This window comes from Sabethes cyaneus, chromosome 2 (assembly GCF_943734655.1).
Source record: "Sabethes cyaneus chromosome 2, idSabCyanKW18_F2, whole genome shotgun sequence".
Lineage (NCBI taxonomy): Eukaryota > Metazoa > Arthropoda > Insecta > Diptera > Culicidae > Sabethes > Sabethes cyaneus.
Window position 1 is genome coordinate 154,615,511 of NC_071354.1, and position 22,911 is coordinate 154,638,421.

Sequence of the window (22,911 nt, forward strand, 5' to 3'; positions counted from 1 at the left end):
AATTGGTATAGGTTTAGATCATCGTAAAGGATCTTACAACCAATCACGAAGTGAGAATTTTGGTAAAACATAGGTTCATTATTTTCAATTTTACAATAGTTCAGCATCAAGAATCCATACTTTTCTTCATTTGGGTCAATTCTTAGAAGATTTTCCGATTGATTGGTGTAAGAATATTGAAAATCGATCGGAAACCCGCTGAGCTATTAGCGCTCAAAACCTTTCATTTTTCGTGACGCTCGCATTTTTCGATTTTTTGGAATAACACCCTATCTCAAAACTTGCCGTAAGACGTAGTCCTACGTCAAAATTTACAATTTACTGTACTGCATCATACTGTACATCAGAAACTTGTAACAATTGTTCATCGATAAATTTTAGCAGTCGCCTCATTAGGATTAAGGATCGTATAGTGGACAATGTGTTGAGATCATAGCAACCCAGTTAGATTTGAATTTGTGTCAGTTACTTTCCAGTTATATAAAACAAAACACCAGTTGCTAAGTTTCGATGCTATAGTTAAATAACAACTGCATAGCAACCATATTTCACTATCAATAAGCTCTGTTATTGTAGAACCAGTTCAGTTAATAAACCACCAGTATACGAAATACAACTATTCTCTACAAAATGTCCCCAACAAGGTAAGGGCTGATTACCCTTGAAATACCGAGTGACGGTAATGAAGTCCCAACAAACATTTTATTTGAATAGTACCCAGGTAACCAATAAGCATTAACATAAGCAGTAAATCAGTCGTTTATTAGCATCCCTGGCGTTTTATACTGCAGGTTGTTGTTTATCAGCTTTTTGACTGCATAACTGTTGTAAATTGGCATCTACAATTCTATTTAAATTCTTCTTGTTGGTAACTAGCTGCAAATAAGCATTGTCAGTACTATAAGAGGGCTAGCAGTAAAGCAGCCGCATATTTTGCCAAAATAGCATTTAAGTAGCATTTAAGGCAACTTAAATGCTCATTGGCTTGCCTGTAAATTGCATTGGAAATGCTTATTGGTTACCTGGGTAGATTATTCAACCGTTATAAAGCCAATATTCAATAAACAAGCGCTTAATAAGCAATTATTCAGCAAAAATGTTTGTTGGGGTTAGCATAAACTTAATTTAATATTCAACGGTCAAGCTTTTTAGGGGGAAACCGAAAGTCCGGTTCGAAAATGGCTACCGTTTGATGCATGCATTGTTTTACGCCCTAAACATGCATCTGTACAAATGCGACTGCGCAGATCGGAGGGGGGAAGGAATTCTTCCATCCAGTCATTGGAAGACATAGTCTTCAACTGTCAACCAATGATAACGGTCTGAGCCTCATAAATTTTGCCGCGGTCAGAGAAATGGCCTTCTTTAGTACCTACTTTCTATGTTTGAATATTCGGAAACACGCCTGGAGGCTTCCAAATGGAGACTCTAGCTCTCAGATCGATCATGTCTTGATTGACGGTCGACAATTTTCGGATGTTATCAATGTACGGTCTTTTCGGGGACCAAATATCGACTCTGACCACTATCACGTAGTGAGTAAGATTCGCGCAAGGCTGTCAAACACGGCGAAGCCTCGCACTGAGAGGACGCTGCGTTTCAACATCCAGCGGTTGACGGCAGATGGCGTGGCAATGGACTACGCCTGAAAGCTTGATCAACGAATCGCAGAACAACAGCACGACGCGTAGAAGACAGCGTAACAGCTGGTTTGATGTCGAATGTCAGAGAGTGACAGATAAAAAGAACCAGGCCAGGAGTCGCATGCTCACTGCGGTAACGCGTCAAAACAGAGAGAGATACAGAGAGACTAGAGCTGCAGAAAAAAACCATCGCCCAAAACCAACACGAGTACGAGGAGCACGTGCTCGCCGGCTAAGAGGAACCATACGCCAGCAACGAAACACGGAGTTTCTACAAAACGGTGAGATGCAGGAATTTTGCCATGCCTGTGATGGGCAATGACTGCTTACTGACAAAACGCCGCGGCGGTAACAGCCAGGCCGAAGGAGCACTTCCAAACACTGTTGAATGGAGAGGTAAACACGGAGATCAGCAGGGATAGGATAAGAATTGTAAGCGATGGTCGAGCTGTGGAGCCACCAACACAGGAGAAGGTTAAGAAGGCAATCAGCGAGTTGAAAAACGGCAAGGCTGCTGGGTATGCTGGCTGTGAAAGCGGAGGAGCGAGTGGCTGTACGAAGCAATCCACCGGATCATTGTCAGGATCTGGGAGGAAGAACAAATGCCGGAGGAGTGGTTGGATGGCCTCGTTTACTCAATTTTTAAAATGGGGCCTCAACTCGAGTGTAAAAACTATCAAGGAATGATATTGCTCAATTCGCCCTATAAGGTGATCTCCCGTATCCTGTTATATGGACTGAGACCGCTAGCGGAGTCCTTCGTCGGCGAGTACCAAGTACCAAGCTGGTTTCCGTGAGGGTCGCTCCACGACGGATGAGATGTTTACCCTGCGTCAGCTGCTAGACAAGTTCTAGGAGTACAACTTACAGACACATCGTCTGTTTGTGGACTTTAAGGCGGCGTACGATCTAGTCAAACGAAACGAGCTGTGGCAGATAATGGTAGAACATGGTTTTCTAACGAAATTAGTTATGCTGATTCGTGCGATGCTGGATGGGTTCAAATCATGCGTTAGAATAGCGGGTGAAACCTCAGCCGCTCTCGTGACGTTGAAGCAAGCGGATGTTGTCATATATTGCATTGGTAATATATGCCAAATAGCGGAGCTTGTAAACATAAACACAGCAAACTACCGACAACGAACATCCAGAAACGTGGTTACCCAGGTGACCAATAACATTATTATAAGCAGTAAATCAATCATTTATTAGCATTCCTGGCGTTTTATACTGCAGGTTGCTGTTTATCAGCCTTTTGACTGCGTGACTGTTGTAAATTGGCATCCTCAATTCTATTTAAATTCTTCTTGTCGGTAAAGCAAAGCAAAGCCTAGGTGCTACATTCCGTCATCGAAACTTGACCTTCTGTTTTTATACGGCAGACTTCGCAGCCCGCTTTTAGTGTTCAGGACAATTGCAGGGCCTTCTTGTCAGTAACTAGCTGCAAATAAGCATTGTCAGTACTAACGTAGCCCTAAGCACATTAGTAACGTAGCCGCATATTTTGCCAAAATAGCATTTCAGGCAACTTAAATGCTTATTGGCTTGCATTTAAATTGCATGGGAAATGCTTATTGATACCTGGGTTGTTTTCTTTATCAAGGCGTTGCTAGCTATACTCAAGACGGCAGACTTGGCTGTAAGCCTAGGCATCGCAACTCCGGTAAGGCGGGTTCCTTGAATTTATACTCCGAATAATCTAGGTAATATCAGAACGGAATAATCGATACGGACCCAAGCGAACGAAAAAGAACAACGATTATTGGAAACTCGGCACTTAAAATGCATTGGTGTAACTAGGGGGGTAGGGGGGGCTAAGCCCTTCCTAGGAGAGATTTAGCCCCCCCCCCCTAGAAAAATCGAGTTTTTTTAAATGTAAGAAAAAACTACAGTTAGATAACTTTAGATAATAAAAACTTTAGAGTAATTTTTATGTGCATCACAGCTATAAGATCCCATGCATTAATGTGCATTTAATTTTAATGTACCGACAAAATAAAATGGTCGAACAAAATTCCGGAGGCTATAATCCCCCCTTAGAAATGAGCACTAGTTCCACCAATGTTAAAATGTCAGGACTTTACTTGAACCGGCAGGCGCAGTTACCCTGGCAAGAGAGCTGGAGAACATGACGGCCGAGAGTTCAAACATTCAGAAAGTGCGATGGCCGAAAACGGGAGAACACGAATTCCGCGTAGTGAAGGAGGAGGCTTACGATCTTCTTAAAAGCACGTATGGAGACTATCCTGGACATGACATACAGATAGTAATATGGGACATAAATGCACGGGTCGGACGCAAAGAGTTTTTTGCCTCGTTACTGATAGAGCCTCCATCCTACCACAAACGACAATGGCTTGAGACTAACCAACTTCGCTACAGTCAGAGGAACGACTATCTGTAGTACCTGTTTACACCACAGAACATTCAGAACAATACCGAAACGAAACGCTAACGGAGAAGCCAGCTCGCAGACCGACCACGTTCTGGTTGATGACCGGCACTTACAACTTGCCGAACAACTTGGAAAGAACCTGAACGAGCAGTGGAAGCACATTCGCGAAGCGATCAATACTACAGTGTTGGGTGCCACTGCTGCAGCCACTTCCAATGAGTGGTTCAACGTAAATTGCCAACGAGAGACTGACATGAAAAATTAAGCCAGAAGTCACATGTTGGCTGCAACTGTGACACGTCAGAGCAGGAAAGATGCTACAACTGCCGTAGAGAGACTTCGCCGTCATAAGAAGCTCTGGGATTGCGTTCTTGCGGAGGTGGAGGTACGATACGAAAAGCTTTTCAAACGATCAACGGAATCATGAACTGTGTTATGAACAATAACAAGGAAGGAAACCTGATCAACGAAAGATGGAAGGTGGCCAGGCACTAGAAATAACATTTCGATATATTGTTAAATGGAGCTGGCAACAGAAACAGGGTAATGATTGAGGGTGATAGACAAGGTGTAGATCCATCAATTTTGGACTAACTAGAGAGCTGAAAAACGGCAAAGCGACTGGAAAAGACGGCAACCCCACCGAACTTTTGTAAGCCGGGAGCAAATGGCTGTATTTTGAATCCTTCAGGTCATACTCAAGGCTTGGACTGAGGAGGAACTATCTACGGTTTGGTTGGAAGGTCTCACATGTCCTATTAACAAAAAGAGTCATCGATTGAAATAGTAGAATCAATATATATAGAATACCAGGGTCGCTGCAGTGCTCGTGGTAAACATCACACATTTGAAAATTATGTATTTACATTGTATGCGCATATGTGTGAGTGATCGATTCGAAACGGGAATCTGATTGTCAAACTAAAAAGGCAACCCAATAAAAAATCTTTCTGCTTTTTCGTAAATCACGTAGGATAAATCACCCGAGTTGGTCGTTTTAAGGTACACACTTAAAAAAAAGAGCCGAAGTCAGCAAAATTTTGCCGAGATTTGGACAGCCGAGCGTTCGGTAATTTTTTTTATGATGCCAAACGTTAGTAAAGTTCCGTAAACGTCGATTTGCAAAACTGAAATTTTTACCGAACGCTCGGCTGCCCAAATCTCGGCAAATTTTGCTGAGTTTTTTAAGTGTGTATTTCGTCGGCAGGAAAATTTTCTATTGGGCAATTTGACAATGTAGTTCCCGTATCCAAGACACGAACCAGCAACATGTTTGACACCAAAATATCCATGAAACACCAGCGACACTGGCATTCTATATATATTGATTATACTATTGAAATACAGCAATTATCGAGGCATTACTTTTCTCAATTCTGCATGCCAAATTCTCTCTAGCTTCCTGCTTCTAAGATTGACGCTGTTGCAGGAAACCTTTGTTGGCGAATCCCTGTGCGCTTTTCGAGAGGGACGCTCCACGACGGACCAAACATTCACCTTACGTCGAATACTCGACAAACTCGAGAAAATTATTGAATACAAACTCACCATTTGTTTATAGATTTCAAGGTGGCGTACGATTCAGTTAAACGAAATGAGCTGTGGCGGATTATGCTTGATCATGGTTTTCCAACAAAACATATTAGGCTGATACGTGCTACCTTCGACGGTTCAAAATCAAGCGTCAGAGTAGCGGGTTAGTCATCGAACTCGTTTGTGACGTTAGATGAGTTGAAGCAAGGTAACGTGCTAACGAATTGAAGCAAGGTGAAGGTGCTATTCGAAGGGCATGTAGAAGTGATATCATCGAAATCACGAAATCTTGCATGCTCCTAGGGTTTGTTTACCTTGGTATTTTAGTGACATGCGACAACGATGTGAGCCGTAGAGCAAAAAGACGTATAGCGGCTGCCAACAGGACTTTCTACGGATTACGTAGCAAGCTGCGGTCCAACAGCAGCGCAGGATCTTAGCGCGTTTTCAAACGTAAGATCCTGCGATCAATTCTTGGCAGCATATTAGAAGAATGAGTGTGGCGGAGGCGCCTGAATCACGTAATATATAAAGAAATTTGGACGACTAAAACACGACAGGATGGAATGGGCTGGTCACGTAGCAAAGGTGCCAATTTCGGGAAAGTTATACCTTTAGAAATGTCATGCCAAATGGATTTCACGATATCTGATCCTATTGAAATCTTTTTAGGGTTGCCTCAAGAAAATTTCATCGCTGTACGAAACATACTTTTGATAGGTTGCTGTCCCACCTTCTGTTTACATCTGGGCATGCCTGTGTGCATCAGTAAATCGAACAAAACCATTTTTCTGTTATATTTAGTATATTTTCTCATTCCTTAAAGTGTTCTATAATCTCTAATAGGTTAAGCGTTCTTAAGTATCATCAATTATTAAGTGTTGGTTTCTTTCAAACTGGAAGAGTTCCTACTCTACCAAATCATCCTAAGTACTACTATAATAGCAGCAATTGTGCCGTTCGCTAATACATTAGTATATCGATTCAAAGGAGCAAATAAGTACTAACTACTATCTATATAAGTGAAAATCTATAGAATTGATGAATTTGCGAAATAATTATTCTCTCTTTTTTCTTCTTCTATATAAATCTATTTCTCTTTTCAATCCCACAAGTGAATTCATTGCTCTAAAACAAAGTAAACAACTTTTTTCTTGTAATATTTTTCGGCTAGAAGAACTATTTCTGTGGGAAAACATTTCATTCGACTTTCATCACTTCGACGTTACATTTATGGCATTTTTTTGAACATTCAGCAGCGTTCGGATTTACACCGTTACACAATCAATCTATGTTGAATGTTTGAGCTACCTACGGCACGACAAATATCGAAAAATAAATTCTCTCTTCACTTCTGTACTCAGCTGAATTTGTTCTGTTTGTTACATTTCCTGATTAATAGTAAGCATCTCGTTTTTTTTTACCAACAGGTACGGTTATACCGTAACAGTTGCAGTTCCGTTCTTCGGTTGCACTAAAAATATCGAACTGAAAAGTATTTGTTTTTTAGCTGGTGTAAGGGTTTTAGTGATTGAATTTAAGTAGACATTCTCTTTCGTTCTGTACACTTGTAAGTAATACTGATCACAGATTGTTGCACACTCTTTAAGAATTTTTATTTTACTTTTTGTTCTGTTTGTCTTCTACTGTGTTTGTTCTCGATATTTTATTTTGTTTGTTTAGGTTCGCCGAAAGTATTACAAGCTTATTATTAGTTTAAAGAATTTTTTCAACTACACAAAGGGGGTTATGTCCTCGAGCATTTGCTGTTAAATATGATCTACATTGGTTTAATTTTATCGAGTTTTTGATTCTATGCAAGGAAATTTGAGGAGAAAGTCGTATTCACCTATTAAGTTTTCTTTTAGTGGTGTCTTACTAATCTTTTTACTAATCAAATAGTATACATAGAAAAATATATAGACTCTTATGGTTCGTTTAATAATTTTTTGTGTGTACCTATCAAAACAATTAACAAAATATTAATGCACTTCATAGAAGTTTCGTCCCATCGAGTTGTTGCGTTAACAATATAAAGTATGGACGAATCGATTTATTTTTTGTATTTAAATTAAGTCTACCGTATGGGGATGTAAGTAAGTAACACGATGTCCGAACATCTAAGTTTTCTTTCACTTTTTCTCCAACGAAATATAACCAACAGCAATTTTAAACTAATTTTACCAACAAGAATGTTGTTGGTTTGAAGGATAATAGTTTCGCTTTGCAGATAAGTGCACGTGCTTATGCAGGAATCGGAGCTTGTTCGTAGAAATCTGGTTCGTCCTCGGCTCCCTCGTTCGGTTGGCTTCCGTCAAGCTGAAAAATAGGATTGAGTAATTAAAGAGTAGATTATGTTAGATCCTGACGGGTCGTAAAAATATGCTTTCCAGATTCTGAAACTTACCGCTCGCAGCTCCAGCGGAGTAAACATTCTTTCCAACTGCTTCCGAATTGGGACCATCATAATCAAGAAGAACGGGAACGCCAGCGAGTAGGGAGATGATTTTACGGCCCATAGCATGGCCAGAGCAAGAACTTGAACCATGGTGAAAATGTGCATCTTCCAGGATGGTACTCGACGGACAAATGGTACCTGGGGGTGATGCTTGACTGGCATCAAGAACAATCGTAACCTAGATGAAAATAAGAGAACAAAATTAGAGTATTACAGTTCAACCAATTTCTTCAGTTAACCAACCTATCGAAGAATTGAACGCCACTCATCGACGCGACGCCCATGTACAGGAACACTCCGAACAAAACTGACATCGGAATGAGTCGCAGGATCGGTGCCATAGTAACTGACAAACCGACTAAAAATGAGACTACGAGACCGGAAATTCGCTGCTCCTTAACATCGATAATGTGCGGAGATTCACCAGGAGCGTGCGTTCTGTTAAAATCAAAATTATTAGCAATTCCAGTAGATTGCTCGAGAAGACAAAACCTACCTTGACATAATTGTAACCGCGGACACGTGGGTGACCGAACGTACGGTGGCAGCGCAATGCCACGGCATTCCGAAGAAACCGCACATCGTATTGAGGAAACAGAGTATCACTATGTCCACGTGAAGTCCAGATCCTTTCTTCAGACCGCGTTCCGGTTTGTCGACGATCAACTCGGAAATGTGTGTTTCCATGAACACCAAAATGTAGACCAGCATAGCGGGAACGCATGCAGCAAAGGGCATCCAGCCGGGAACGCCACCCAAGGGAATCAACCAGCCACGACGAGTTTCGTCACTCGGTGATAGACCTTCCGGTACGCTAAGCTTCTCGGTAAACACTTGCGGGATCATGAAGTCGACCAAAACGAAGAGAGCGATCGAAATCGGTACACCGAAGTCACCAAGAGCACGGCGAGCATTACGTCCCAGGAAGTGCGAGTTACGGAAGAGACGCAAGTAGTAGGCCAAAGAAAACGTTCCCAGCGTCAGGATGGTACAGAAGAGTGCTGTGTTCGGTTGATTCTTCGGTCCAAATGAGTCTGATGGAATCAGCAAATTTTCATCGGCGGCCGCCATTGGAGCCACCGTAGTATTGACCATCGCAGTGAGACTTTCCGCCAAAATGCCAACGGATTTCTCTAGTGTAGTGTTCGTGTCAGCCACTGCATATGGCTCGGGAATAACTGTTATATTCTGATATCGATATTCTGCATAAAGCGGATTACGTCTGTACACGTAAATGAGCTTCATCAGTGTTTCAACCAAATAGATCAATGTGATCAACGCCGAGAAGATTTCTTGAGTAAATCTTGTGAACAACCGTACGTAGACGCTTCCTTCGAAGGCAGACACGACCAGTGAGATAATCGCCAACCAAATACCAACATACACACGAACGGTCAAAAAGTTGTAGTTGTTAGCAATGCAGAACTGATTGAGCGCCTCATCGAACAACAGCAAAGGACCTGTGGTTCCGATGATGACCAATGGCTGACAGCATGTAGCATGGAATACTATTCCAACAATCGAGGCAGATACCAATGTTTCCGAGATACCGATAAGATTATGGGTTTTATCCGAAGACAAACCACCGAAAGTGATAGCCGTCGAAAGTGCAGCAAAATACATGAACAGTGTTGCGGCAAGTGTTTCGACATTTACGCCGTCCATAATATCGCTCTTGTACATAGGATATCTTCGTTTAATATCATTGAACAAGCCACCCCAAGGTCGGTTGGTTTTCTCCAATGGACTTTTTCTGGGTTTCTTCTCATCTCCGTCGGCTGCGGCTAACAGTTTCTTCTCCTCTTCGCTAGTCATCGGAACCTGCTTGCTTTTGATCTTTTCATCAATTGCCTTCTTCTTTCTGTTACGAATCCATTCGCTTTTGGCCTTCAGCTCATCAAACGGCAGCAACGATTGCCGTTCCCACTTTCCTGGCGGCAACACGATCGAATCATCCAGAAACTCGTTAATGGCCGACAACAAATCCTTTCGATCATCGGCTTTATACGCAATATCGTGGAAATGCTCGTTGGACATAAGGGTGGCAATCGATCGGCCCACCTCATGGTAGTCCAGTTCGGCATTTTGTGGTCCCAACAGAATAAACAAGAACCGTACCGGAATCGGTACTTCCGTAATACTCGGCATCTGAATACCTTCCGCCAGCCGAACGAAGGCAATCGTTGGCTGCTCAAGAAACTCGACGGCACCGACCAGGACGGTGGTGGCTTCCGCACCCTCCGGAATCCGCTTGAGGATCGATTCCTTCTGTACGCGCATTTTGATGTCCTCCTGCGAGGAGGTGTACGTTTCCTCCTGCATGTTGATCTTAGTCTCGCCGGTCGCATGTCCGTGCCCGTTAATATCACTGGATTGCACGATTCGGGTTTTCTTATCATCGACGCTCTAAAGAAAGGGTTGTGGTTTGCAAGTAAGATGGCGATAGTGAAAAGAAAAGAAAACATATGTTAGAAATGTGCTCCATACACGCTAGAGTAAAGCTAAATTGAAAAACTTTATTTCAACCTACAGCAAGCAAAGGGGTGCACTATTTACATACGATCGAGCTTGATAGCCAGATTCGAGAACAATAAAACAATAGGCAGTAACGAAAACCTGTGCAAGCATATAAGCAAACAACAAACACTGATTTAGCAGGAAGAAAAAAGTCAGTACTAAAATGCGATTAGATAGTAAAAATTCATGTAAGTAGACGGAATAAAAGACGGCTGTCTAATAAAGCCCTTTCTAAAAAAAGTATACATTCATAAATTCATGAAATTATTGTGTATTTATCTTAATCTTCGCTATTGATTTTTATTTATCTTATTTGTTTGAAGAAAATGTTCGTTCAAATTCGTTCCAAAGAATTGTATTTTTGAGCAGCGATGGACAATTTATTGCTGTTTTTGCATTGTTATTTACGTATTTACCACAACTTCGAAGTAAAGTATTAGCCTTAAGAAACGACTCAAAATTAAGGGGATCAATTTCCGCATGATGAGGGCCCACTACCGTAACTCGTGTTACAGTCCAAATTTCTATGGAGTTTCGTATACAAATGTGACTGTTTTTGCGAATAGCGGCAGTCTATTGTATTCACAATAACGCTCAAACCGCATGACTTTCATATTATCACTAATTTTTTTTTTTTTTTCCATGTGTGGACTCATTACTGCGACCAGTATAGTTGATCTATTGTAATATCGCCCGGGTGTTTGCTGTATGACCTGCACTGCATTTCTTTTTGCTATAATCGCTATTGAGTGAGCGATATGCTTATTAAATTTTATGCGTGCTTGCGTGTATTGGGGTTTACCCTTCCTTCAAAGCTTAATCTACTTTACCCACTTATTCCTCGCTGCCAGCACTATCCCATATTATAGCCGTCCCTGGCGAGGACTCATTCGTACCTCTGACCAGTACACTTAACTATAGGAGGGACATTTGCACTGTTAAGAGGCTTCAGAGGGTAAATATAGAATTCAGCACGAAGGAAGGGTAAATGGAGGGGCCTGAGAATAAACCCATGCTAAAGTCACTTGACATCGAGAATGGCTTGATTCTACTAAGATTCGAACCCACGACCACTCGCTTGTCAAAGCAGACTCGGTAACCTTGCGGCTACGGAGCCCCCCAAGGTATCACTAATACCTTGAAGCAAAGAAATGTTAATGTGTTTTTCTATGCACAAAACACGCTCATATCCCTACTTCGAAATTCATGGTAAATGAACCGCTTAAACTCCAAAAACTCGAGTTACACGGTGTGGCAGGAAAAAATGCGAAAATGTTTTCATTTTAATATTGGGTTAATTTTTCTACCCAATGACTCATCTCTGTTGGCAGTGTGTTTGTTTAAGTTTACTTTCAAGCGCGAACATCGGAATTGTTTTATTGCAAATTTGTGAAAATGTACGCCAAAGGAATGATTACGAGTTTGCTGCACGCCCAATAGACGCCGAAGGAGATTGGATGTCATTTAGCCATCGTTTATCACATCAAACATCAAATCGCTTTCTATTAGAACTTAGTCAATTGCCTCTCATTGTGCATTCTTTACTTTGACAAGGGGCTTCCTAAGTAGATTTTCATGTGCATGTTTTTAATCGGTTTGTCAACATAAACTGGTTCATTTAGGTAGAAATTTTCATATAATCAATATAAAACGCGAAGGTAAATGGCAATGCTTTCTGCCGTTGATATTAATTTCCGCTACCTTTCGTAAAATGATAACCTTTGCAGGTATTCTGTTCAGTGATTGAGAACAATATTGAAAAACTTTATACTATTCATCTGATCCACGCTGGACTGAGCTTGTTAAAGGTTCAATGCGCTTTCATGGTGACACGCTTTCGCGTGAATGAATAAATATCACGCTAAAGGTAGCTAGGGAGATACACACAAAAGTTGTGCGCATTCAGCACAATTTCTGGTTAACTTTGAATAGAAATTTGGATAGAAAAATTGTCGGCCTGAGTTGTGGCATATTTTTACTCAGCACAAATTCTTATTTGAGGCTCTCATATTTGGCACCATCAACCAATTTATCTATCGGGTATCGGACCCAAACGTCCATGTGATTGAACATCCAAATTTGTCAGAAGTCTAGAACTGGATACAGTACGTATCATCGGGATTACCTTTAAAGCCTGGATAAAAGTTAATTTGGACGCCCCTCTTGCGTCACCGCACGCCCCTTGTGGTAGGAACGGGAACCATTTGACATAATTTTGTTTACATGTTAATTAGAGTGACTATATATAGAGTGGCGACAATGTCAAAATTGGAATGATAATTATCTGTCAGTGTCATTCCAATCGAGCAGGCGACCTACCCAACACGTATGCAGGAAAGAGAAAGAAAAACCTTGGAAAACCCGCATTGCATACATTTGGGATGACTTGTCGCCACTCTGTATATAGTCACTCTAATGTTAATGAACAACTGGTGCAAGTTTCGTCAAAATATTCCACCACGTTGCGGAGCAGGACAGAATGAAATTCAAAAGATGTAAACAAATCTTGCACAAACACCTGGAAATCAAAGTTGGCGAAAGTGTTAAACGTGCCAAAATCAACGATGTGTAATGTTCTAAAAGGTTATAGGTGTGGAAAGGCGGCAAAGAGCTTTTAAGAAAACCGGAACTAGGGACCGAAAGCTGAGGGAGAACTTATTGAGATGCGTTAAGTCTGCATCCTCCAATATCCAATCGCTCGAGAAGAGTATAGGTCTTACAGTGCCAGGAAACATCCGAATCGGCCTTGGGAGCAGAATTTAGTAGCCAAGAAGCGTGCCAACCGTTTGTACGAGCAAGTTTTGACGAAATTCTACGGATGTATTTTAATGGACGACGAAACCTACGTGAAAATGGATTTCAAGTAACTTTCCGGTCAAAAATTTTACATCGCAACTGGGCGTGGTGATGTGCCAGGCAAGTTAAGTATCTGTGGACTGAAGACTGAGCATTAACGTTATATTCTGGGCTGATTTAGCTAGTTATCACTACTCTAAAGTGGTTCTAGACTGGTATGTAGAATAGAAGTGGAATAGAAATACTGCAATCCAGTCATTGATGGGTTTTTCTGCGATATTCCGGATAGGATGTTCTATGCGTCCAAATTTTCTTTTAGCAAGGCTTTAGATATGAAAGTGAACGAAATCGAAAGACTCCCAAACATGTCCAGATATAACCAACGTGACCCTAGATAGCAGATTTGGCTTTCATTGATTTAGTTTTTGAATTCTAGGGTGATTAAGGGTGTCGCACGATTAGTTTTCCTTTATGTGTGAAACTGGCCACTTGTCTTGGTGTTCCCGGGAGTCCCCGGAACTTGTCCAAATAAAACTAACGTGGTGCTATATAGTTGATCTGATTTTCCTTAACTTAGTTTTTAAATTCTAGCGTAATTTGAGGTGTCGCATGATAAGTTTTTGTTCATATTCGATACAGGCCATTACCCCCAGCGGTAACTTAATTAATTAAAACATTTCTGGTTAGTCCCAATACAGCGCAAAACGCCTAAAATGGTCACCAATGGCCATACTTTGCATAAAAACTGGTTGCGAGTTACTTTCATTGTGGAAGTGTTTTTGAAGATTTTTGTTTAGCTTTTGAGCGATCTGCCCTTTAAAACTTCGAAAGGGCGTAACTCAATAATTCGTCGAATGATTTTTTTAAAAAAATTAGCTCAGAGGTGTAAGATGGCAATACAAACCGACTGGCATTTGCTGTTTTAATGGCCTATATTATTTTTTAATAACGGTCTTTTGAACACCGTGTTATTGAACGGGCTGCATGCAACTAGAACTAGCAAAGCAATCAGAAATAAGAAACTATTGACACATTTTAGCGTTACACGTTTAGCGTTAGCTGCGCGAATTGGTTCCTGATTTACCAAATTTTTGACATTTAGCTGGAAAAATATGCGACTAGGACTGTATTTTTCATTTGAATCGCTGGGATTTGATGGAAAAGCAACCGATTTGTATAGTGGGGATGGTGTCCCGTATCACTGGAATGTGTCATTTCTTAGTAATTATTAATTCCAATTGTCAATGTTTTCAATTAACTACCTAGAACTCACTGAATCAAAGTGTAAGTCTATTTTTATTAAATTAATTGAGAGATGAAAAATCTGGAAAAGGCATATACTGAACACTTTTAGAACAGATTATCATTTCGCAATAGTGTTAATTCAAGTGCTTTGTACTTTGTATTGAAGTAACTGTACGCCGATGCGTTCGTGTCTGCATGAAGAAATTACCGACACACAAATATTTGTATTTTCTCAATGCAATGGCCGCAATGTGCAACTCCAAACTGGTGTGGGAATGTATTCTTTTACTGCGACAGCTGACTCATAACAACCAGGTTAATCTTTACTGGTTTCCAGGTCACTGTGGAATTGAAGGAAAAGAAAAAACCGATTTACTGTTTTCGTGCCAGGATCATCGACAAGAGTTATAGGGTCAGAACCATTTTGTGGAATCTCGTCAAGTGTAATGAAAACGAAATTTGACGAATGGGAAAGAATGACCATTAAAGTAAACTGGAATGGCATGAACGGACTACGAAGATCAAAAAGGTTTATAGAATCTAATATCAGGAAAAGCCAAACATTGCTTAGGCTCAACAAAAAGACTAATCGCCGGTCACTGCCCGAACAAACATCATCTCATGAAGACATGCAATCTCAATGAGGAGATGTGCCGCTTCTGTAATCTTGTAGAAATCTGTTGAACGCAAACTGTATATCCTCGGAAAGGGAAACCTAGAACCTTCCGAGATTTAGATTAGGAATCCCATTGAAGTACTTAACTTCATACGAAGTTCAGTACCGAACTGGGATACATGTGCAATCTAACACGGTCATCAATTCGCCAATAGTGATGAGCCACTAGAATGCACTGAGATCAAAGCGAAGTATACCACAATAGATCTCGAATAGTGGTCGCAGTGGTTCAGTCTCCTACAAATAAACAAAAAAGTACTTTATGCACAAATGATGGCGGAGCGAGCTAATCGCACCGTAAATACACTGCAGTAATTCATAAATGTTGTAGATTTGCTGGCATATGCATATTATTGCTGAGACCAGTATTTTGATCTATTATGATCTATTGTTCAGGTGTTTTTTCTGTACTCCGCACTTTGTTCTTTTTGCAGTGAGCGTGCAGTTCATTATTAGTGCCTTTGTGTCGGTGCTTTGGTCCTTTTTCCAATCTTGCTTTCTCCCATTGCGCGAAAAAATTGACAGCCCTGCATGAAGGCGAACAGGGATGATTCCTCCTCAGAATAAAAAAAGAGAAGAGAAAAATTCACACTTCACTCGGTCGCGATTTATATTGCTCCGTTTTGTTTGAACTTTTCTCTTTTTTACTGATCGCGATTGCTCAGCAACCTGCTCATTGTTCTTCTCATTGAGGAATAAACTGAGCAACAAAGTGTTAATACACTTTTTGGCTGCTCATGATATGGCACAAAAAAAACTGTTTAGATTTCTCGCAGCGGCAACAGTGCAAAAAATGTTGCATATGACGATGATGGATGATAGATATGGCAACAATGCAATTCCCTTGCCGTTGCTTGCTGCAGTACGAGCGCACAATGAGAATCTAAAGATTGTTTATATTTCTCTTTATTTTTGGTCTGTTTCTCATTGCGTGGATGTACCGTGGACCCCCGTTCGTTTGACCGTTTTTAATCTGAACACTTTTTAATTTGAACCCCGTTGGTTTGCACGACGTGCAAATTAAAAATGGTTCAAATGTCATTCTCAATATGACATCATTTGCTTATGCAGACAATGCACATAAACACGATTTGTTTGTACTGATCTAGCGTGTTTAATCTGTTTCACAATGCGTTTTCCCAACGATTATGGTAGAAATCTGATCGGAGAATGAAATATTTGCTGCTGGCAACTGCCAACTGAATCAAACCACCAAAGCATTAACAAAGAACAGGGCAGCCAGTTCACACAAGCTCTAGCATATTTAGGGTTACCAGTTGTTCACCGTTAGTTTGCATGAGGAATCGTTCAAACGAACGGGGGTCCACTGTATTTCTCATTTGTGACAGCAGTTCTGCTCATTGCGTTGAATAAAAAAAATTGCACTTTTTGCACAATAAGCGAGGAAATGGCAAGCCTAAATGCGAATATAAAACGCATTCGGCGTATACAGTTTTACCCCCGGTAGTATTCTTTTATCTGTCTGCCCGTGGACATGACTAGTGAACTGCTGACAGTGTTTGTTTTTCTCAGTTTTCTACCCTTCAAAACAATTCATTCATGAATCCAAGGGTTGGTTTTTTAAACTGCCTTCTTTTAAAAAATCAACCAAAACCAAGCTGAAGGCAACATCGGAGCAATGTTTAGATTTATTGTAATTTCGATTGTCGTTGTCGGCAGTTCAAAATGAAGGACTGATTTACATTTGATTTCATTGACTATTGTCGAGAATGGATGAATGTAGAGTACAACACGTATATAAACGCAAGTGATTCGCTTGAATCGTTGGTTTCAGTTACAATTAGTTATAAATCATCTCTTCAAATACTCCATACAAGCCTATTATCAAATTTTGGGTGCCTGTCGCGGTGCAATTAAATGAGCGGAATCGAATTAATTTAACATATTGTGTTAACAAATTTCAAGACAAAGTCCTTTGCTTTTGGCGCTAGACAAGGCATGAAGATTCTTTTACAATCCATACTGTCTTGAAATTCTTCTTAATGATATCAATTCAAATAGCATTGGGCACGGGAGGGTGTTTTCAGCCTATTAAGCAATTGCTTCTATTTCTTCGGCAGGTAGTGGAATATGTTCTAGTGGAAAAATAGATGGTTTTGATGTTCTTTTAATAAGAAAACAGCAGATTTCTTACATTTTAGAGAAAATGAATATAATATATTAAAGCTGTATATCGGTAAAGTATTTATTTAGCGAAAGAAAAGGAAAACAGGCTGAATTTAGAAGTAGGCTAAAAATACCCTCCCGTACCCTACATTAGCAAAAGCAAATTATTGAACATCTACTCTAGTAGGACGTAATTGAATTTGGATTCTAAGTTGTATTTGAATATGCAAGACTAAAACATTTTAAAAAATCGTCAGGCAAAGCGGACTCTACAGTTCATAGATATATTATGACTAGTTAGAAAGATTAAAAAAGTTAAAAATACAAAAGAATGTAATGAGATTACTTTTGAAAATAAATAAAATTAAGTAAATGTTAATGAAAACTTTTCTATTTATGTTTTTATTCAGAGGTAACAAAATTAAACAAAATCATCAACAGAGTATTCCACGACTGATGGGTGTTGAATAAAGTCTATATTCGACAAAAGTAGGATACACAAAAATGATCTAGGATTTGGAGAAATATTGAAAGATTGAGCAGGAGCTGTTGAATGCTATTTGCTCAAACTATCAATAACGAATATCATATTACAATTCGGTAACAACACCTTTGTAGGCGGTATAGACGGCCAACTAAATTAAAAATAAGGGTTAAAACGGACATTAACAACGAAAAATTTAAAAAAATTCACTATTTCTACTTCAAATGTCGATTCTACAGATATTTTCGCTTATTTTGATACTAATTTTGTCAGATCATTACCGCGGGAAGTGGATGAACATAAGTATTCCAGTGCCGCGTGAAACAAACTTGACTTGCTAAAACACCGCTTCTGTAAAAACACGATTTTCAAACCTTATTTACCTTTTTCTCAAAATCTAATCAACGTATTATTGGTAAGCGTGTAGGGCGCTATATCTCTGCATATTAGTGTTGATAGGAGGAAATGCTTATCAACTTAGGAACTATATTGGCTTGTTTTATTATGCCTGATTTTTGTTTTCAGGTATAATAAATTCAAATTTGTCACGAGGTTTTCGAGTCATTTTAAATCTCGCATGTGCATAATATTTTTAGATATAAATTATCAAATTATGGTTGTATATGAGCACCAATGGCATTATATTAAATTTATTAAAAGGTATTTTTTTAAAGGTATCTTAATTTTCGTAATTACTGGCTTTACCAGAAAATTTTTGAATAGTCAGGTTAGTCTTATATAACTCCCCCCATCTACTAACAACAATTCCTTTCCCGAAATACTTGTGAAGATGCAGAGGATTCCCTGGTCTTTAGTAGCAACAAGTATTGGACTAACATTCCTTCCCATCCCACCAGGACCCGCATTCGGACGTGGCCGGCGTCGGTATTGATCAGCATGCAGGGACCTGATAAGGTTGCACAATGAGGAATCGCGTGCTGTCCCAAGTATGCTCTTTCCAGCCATCATTTTGCAATTTTCATCGGTCCTGGTCAATAACGGAGTAGCAGCACACGGGCGGTATCCTATGCTTATGCTTATGCTTATGCTTATGCTTAAATCTAATCAACGTATTATTGGAATCAGTGCCCGAAAAAATTAACAGCCCTGCATGAAGGCGAACATAAAACGCATTCAGCGCATATAGTTTTACCCCTGATAGTATTCTTTTATCTGTCAGCCCATGAACATGTATACTGAGCTGCTGACAGTGTATGTCTTTCTCAGTTTCATGCCCTTTAAAACAATTCATTCATGAATTGCAGTGTTTAATGAATGTTTGACTAACCTGTCAGTCAATATTTTTGCTGTGGACTGATATTTTAGGTCTCAAGGTTTAGTTTTTTTTTTAAACTGCCTGCTTCTTAAAATCAACCAAAACCTGACTGAAGGAAAATTATTAAAACTTCGAAGCAATGAGTTCATTTCATCTGTACTAGAAACAGCAAAGAATGAGCAATATATTGCATTAATTCTGGTCTATTGAATAAATTGATTATGAGATTTCTAAGCACTGCACTGATTGGAATAAACACCGTGCAGAGTAGGTTCGGTAGCAAGCAATGGTTCGTTTAAGGGGACATGAACGACTGAAAATGTTGAAAAAATCATTATATTTTTATTCCAGATTTTGATTCTGAAGTCTTTTCCGCTTATTTTGATACTAAATTTGTAACGATCCGACCACGGGAAGTGGCCGAAAAACGATCATACACATAAGCATTTCAGTGCGGCGTGGAACAACTTCGGCGGAATAAAACGCCGCTCCTGGAAAACCACGATTTTCAAACTTTATATACCTTTTGCTCAGAAACTACACAACGTATTAGAACAAACTTTTTTTTGTTTTGTTGGTAGTAGCTTGGCAAAGACTTTTATAACTTTTGAGGTTTGTAAACATAACACAGTCAGAGAAAAAAGAAAACGAAGACAGAATTTTATTTTTTCAGCCATCTTTTCTTCTGATGATGATGATGATGATGGTCCCACCTCATACCCCTACAACGGTTTGAGCGAGACGATTTATCTATTAAGATATTTATGTAATGACATTCTTCTTTTTCGTTTTTCTCAGGCTATGTTTCGGTTACAAACCTCAAAAGCTATAAAAGTCTTTGCCAAGCTACTACCAACAAAACAAAAAAAAGTTTGCTCCAATACGTTGTGTAGTTTCTGAGCAAAAGGTATATAAAGTTTGAAAATCGTGGTTTTCCAGGAGCGGCGTTTTATTCCGCCGAAGTTGTTCCACGCCGCACTGGAATGCTTATGTGTATGATCGTTTTTCGGCCACTTCCCGTGGTCGGATCATAACAAATTTAGTATCAAAATAAGCGGAAAAGACTGCAGAATCAAAATCTGAAATAAAAGAAATTGATTTCATCAAAAATTTCAGTCGTTTATGTCCCCTTAACCCAGACTCTGTCAAAAAATGTTCTTGGGAATCGAAACTTCTCAGCAGCGAAGAAAAACCCTACGAAGTCAAGACGACATCTCTGTACCTGGGAGCTGGCTAACTGGAATTTCTTCTCTCGGTAGAGCTTATGGGAAGGTCGACGGGTGGATTATAGTTGGTATCCTTTCCGAAAATTTTACCGTTACAGAACTGACTATGGGCCACGTAGACGGTCTCAAAAACGTGTCTTCGAAGAAGTTTCTTGAAATACTATTTTGCATCTTTTGACATATTCTTAAAAATAGATATTAAAAGAGTATTAAGCTTGAAAGCAATAACTTTTTGTAGAAACTAGATAGGAAGTTCGTGTCTTCGGCAAAGTTGTAGAACTACAAGTTTCATTAAACTTGGCCGAAAATACAAACTATATACTTCATGCGGTTTGCGAGATATAAATAGCTTCCTACCGTAACAACCTTAATCTTTTTGTACCCAAACTATTATCTAACTGGTTTGACATGTTCTTATTGAAACTCATTATGTAACACAATATATAATTTTTTTCGTTCAGTTTTAGAGAAAAAGATACATGAGGTTTAAAATCATGATTTTGTAGGAGCGCCGTTCTATTACGTCGCAATTATTCCGTGTGTTACTGGACTGCATATAATACGTATAATACGTATGGTTTTTTTTCATCCCCTTTCCGTGGTCATATTGTTACAAATTTAGTACCAAAATAAGCAAAAAAGTCTACAGAATCGAAATCCAGAATAAAATAAGTACAATTTCTTCAAAAATTTTCGACTGCCGGTTTCCTGGATGACGTGAAGAAGGAAAAATTTAGTAGCTTTTTTAGTTCAAAGAATTCAAAGAATCAGAGCTCGGATGATCATTTTTGTGTGTCCATTTCTTGCTCAAATACAGTCTTTAACCGGAACGAGAAAACTTTTTCGAAACAACTTTCATTAAAGAAAAAAGGAAAGCACCAAACGGCACGGGACTCGACAAACAATAAAAGAAAAACCAAGCATAAAAGGAAAATGTTGTTCATTCATTTCGGTGAACGGTACGGGAGATAAAAACTGTCCTACTTGGTAAAACGGTGCACAAAAAAGCTAGAAAACAAATTAGGGGCAAAGAAAACAAATCGAATGCAAATCAATCAATGAGAGGAAATTAAAGTCTCCTGCGCGGCGAAGTACTATTTGGTTGATCATTGTTTCATTTACGACTGTCAGCGTTAGAGATGTATTGTTTCGCCGCATACCGACGGCACTGGCGACGGTGGCAACCGGAACCGGCTGGCCACTGTCCTGGCTTCCGGTTCGCTTGGCGCGCTGATAGAAATGCCGATGATTTCCACCCGTTGTGCTGCCACCACTCGACAGCCGATGCCTGTGGAGCCGCTGATGGTCAGCGCAGGAAGCATCCGGATGGTCCCGTTTGTACGCTACCGTTGGGCTGTTGCCATTGTTCAGCGAGGGGGGACTAAGGGTGTAACTCTGTGTAGGACTAATAAACGAGTTAAGTCTTCGTACGCCGACTATTACCTCACCGTTTCCATCCTCCGCTCGCAAGGACTTATGGGAACGAAGAGACGAAGAGTGAAAGGTCGAATCGAGATGGCGAACAGAATCCGCGTCAGTGACATTGGTTGAGAGAAAAGTTGGTAATATAATCATTAACTTTACGGTGAGGTTTGTGTGGATGCATAGATGGGGTTGATTGCAGGGCTGAAGGGGGGCGAAAATCTTACGAATCGAATGTGTTTATGAGCGAGGACGATTGTGATCTGCTTGATTGTTTGCTGAAAGTAACGTTTCGAATTATCCAATTCTTATTTCTGAAAATTTTGAGTAATAAAGTAAATAAAACCATGCAAGCTGTGTGTTATTTTTGTAATCATTTGTAATATAGAAAACATTGATGTAGTCGATCAAACAAAAAGCAATGTTGTCCAATTTGTAACTTATTAACAGGCAGTACATCTATTTAGCAACATGAAACAGTGCTCGAGCTGTAGGTTTTCTGTAGCCTTAAGTTTAAGGGTTGTTGGGTGGCTGCAAACTACACTTGGTCAACTACAAGGCAGGGATGTGGTTAAATCTACAGTTTGAATTTACCAACTGGCTAGAGGACATGTTTTCGGTTATGTTTTCAGCGTAAAAAATTAAATGTTCCATGCCGGTATCGTGAATTCTAAATGCAAGATGCTAAAAGTAAAAATATATACACAGTAAAGAAAGAGAAGAAAAGATTGTAGGACGAAAAAGCGACAGTGACTAGTGAGAGCGGAAGAGATAGTGAAAAAGGAAGATGTGAGAAGAGGTTAGTGTTTGTAAGCAATAGCAATCTATTTAAGTAATATTTTAATGTTCAGTTGTCTAGAATAAAAATTATTCGACGCAATTATGCACAATGGAAGGATTGATTCTAAATGCAAATTCAAATTCAAATTTTGATTAAACATTTGTTGATATTAAATCTCTGATAATTTTTATGTAAAAAAGATCATTGACGTCATTAAAGTATCATGCTTTCATGCACATAAATATTCAACAGACTTCTGGCTGGCGAATCGATATAGCCGGGTCTATGTTTTATTGAATCCGAATCTGATCGAATTTCACGTGTGGCTTTAC

General features: G+C 39.7%; 1 protein-coding gene across 5 annotated transcripts in view; it reads right to left on the minus strand.

Annotated features, from left to right (window-relative positions):
- Nucleotides 1-6,377: 6,377 nt before the first annotated feature.
- The window catches only part of LOC128738222 (band 3 anion transport protein), a 167,245-nt gene continuing 150,711 nt past the window's right edge, over nt 6,378-22,911 (minus strand). For all 5 annotated transcript variants that reach the window (XM_053833202.1, XM_053833203.1, XM_053833206.1 and 2 more), the window contains 4 exons: nt 8,526-10,435; nt 8,273-8,467; nt 7,979-8,207; nt 6,378-7,890 (listed from right to left, as the gene is read on the minus strand). In XM_053833202.1, the coding sequence (XP_053689177.1) occupies nt 7,816-7,890; nt 7,979-8,207; nt 8,273-8,467; nt 8,526-10,435 (2,409 nt within the window). In that variant the 3' untranslated portion in view covers nt 6,378-7,815. The remainder of the gene's footprint in view (nt 7,891-7,978; nt 8,208-8,272; nt 8,468-8,525; nt 10,436-22,911) is intronic.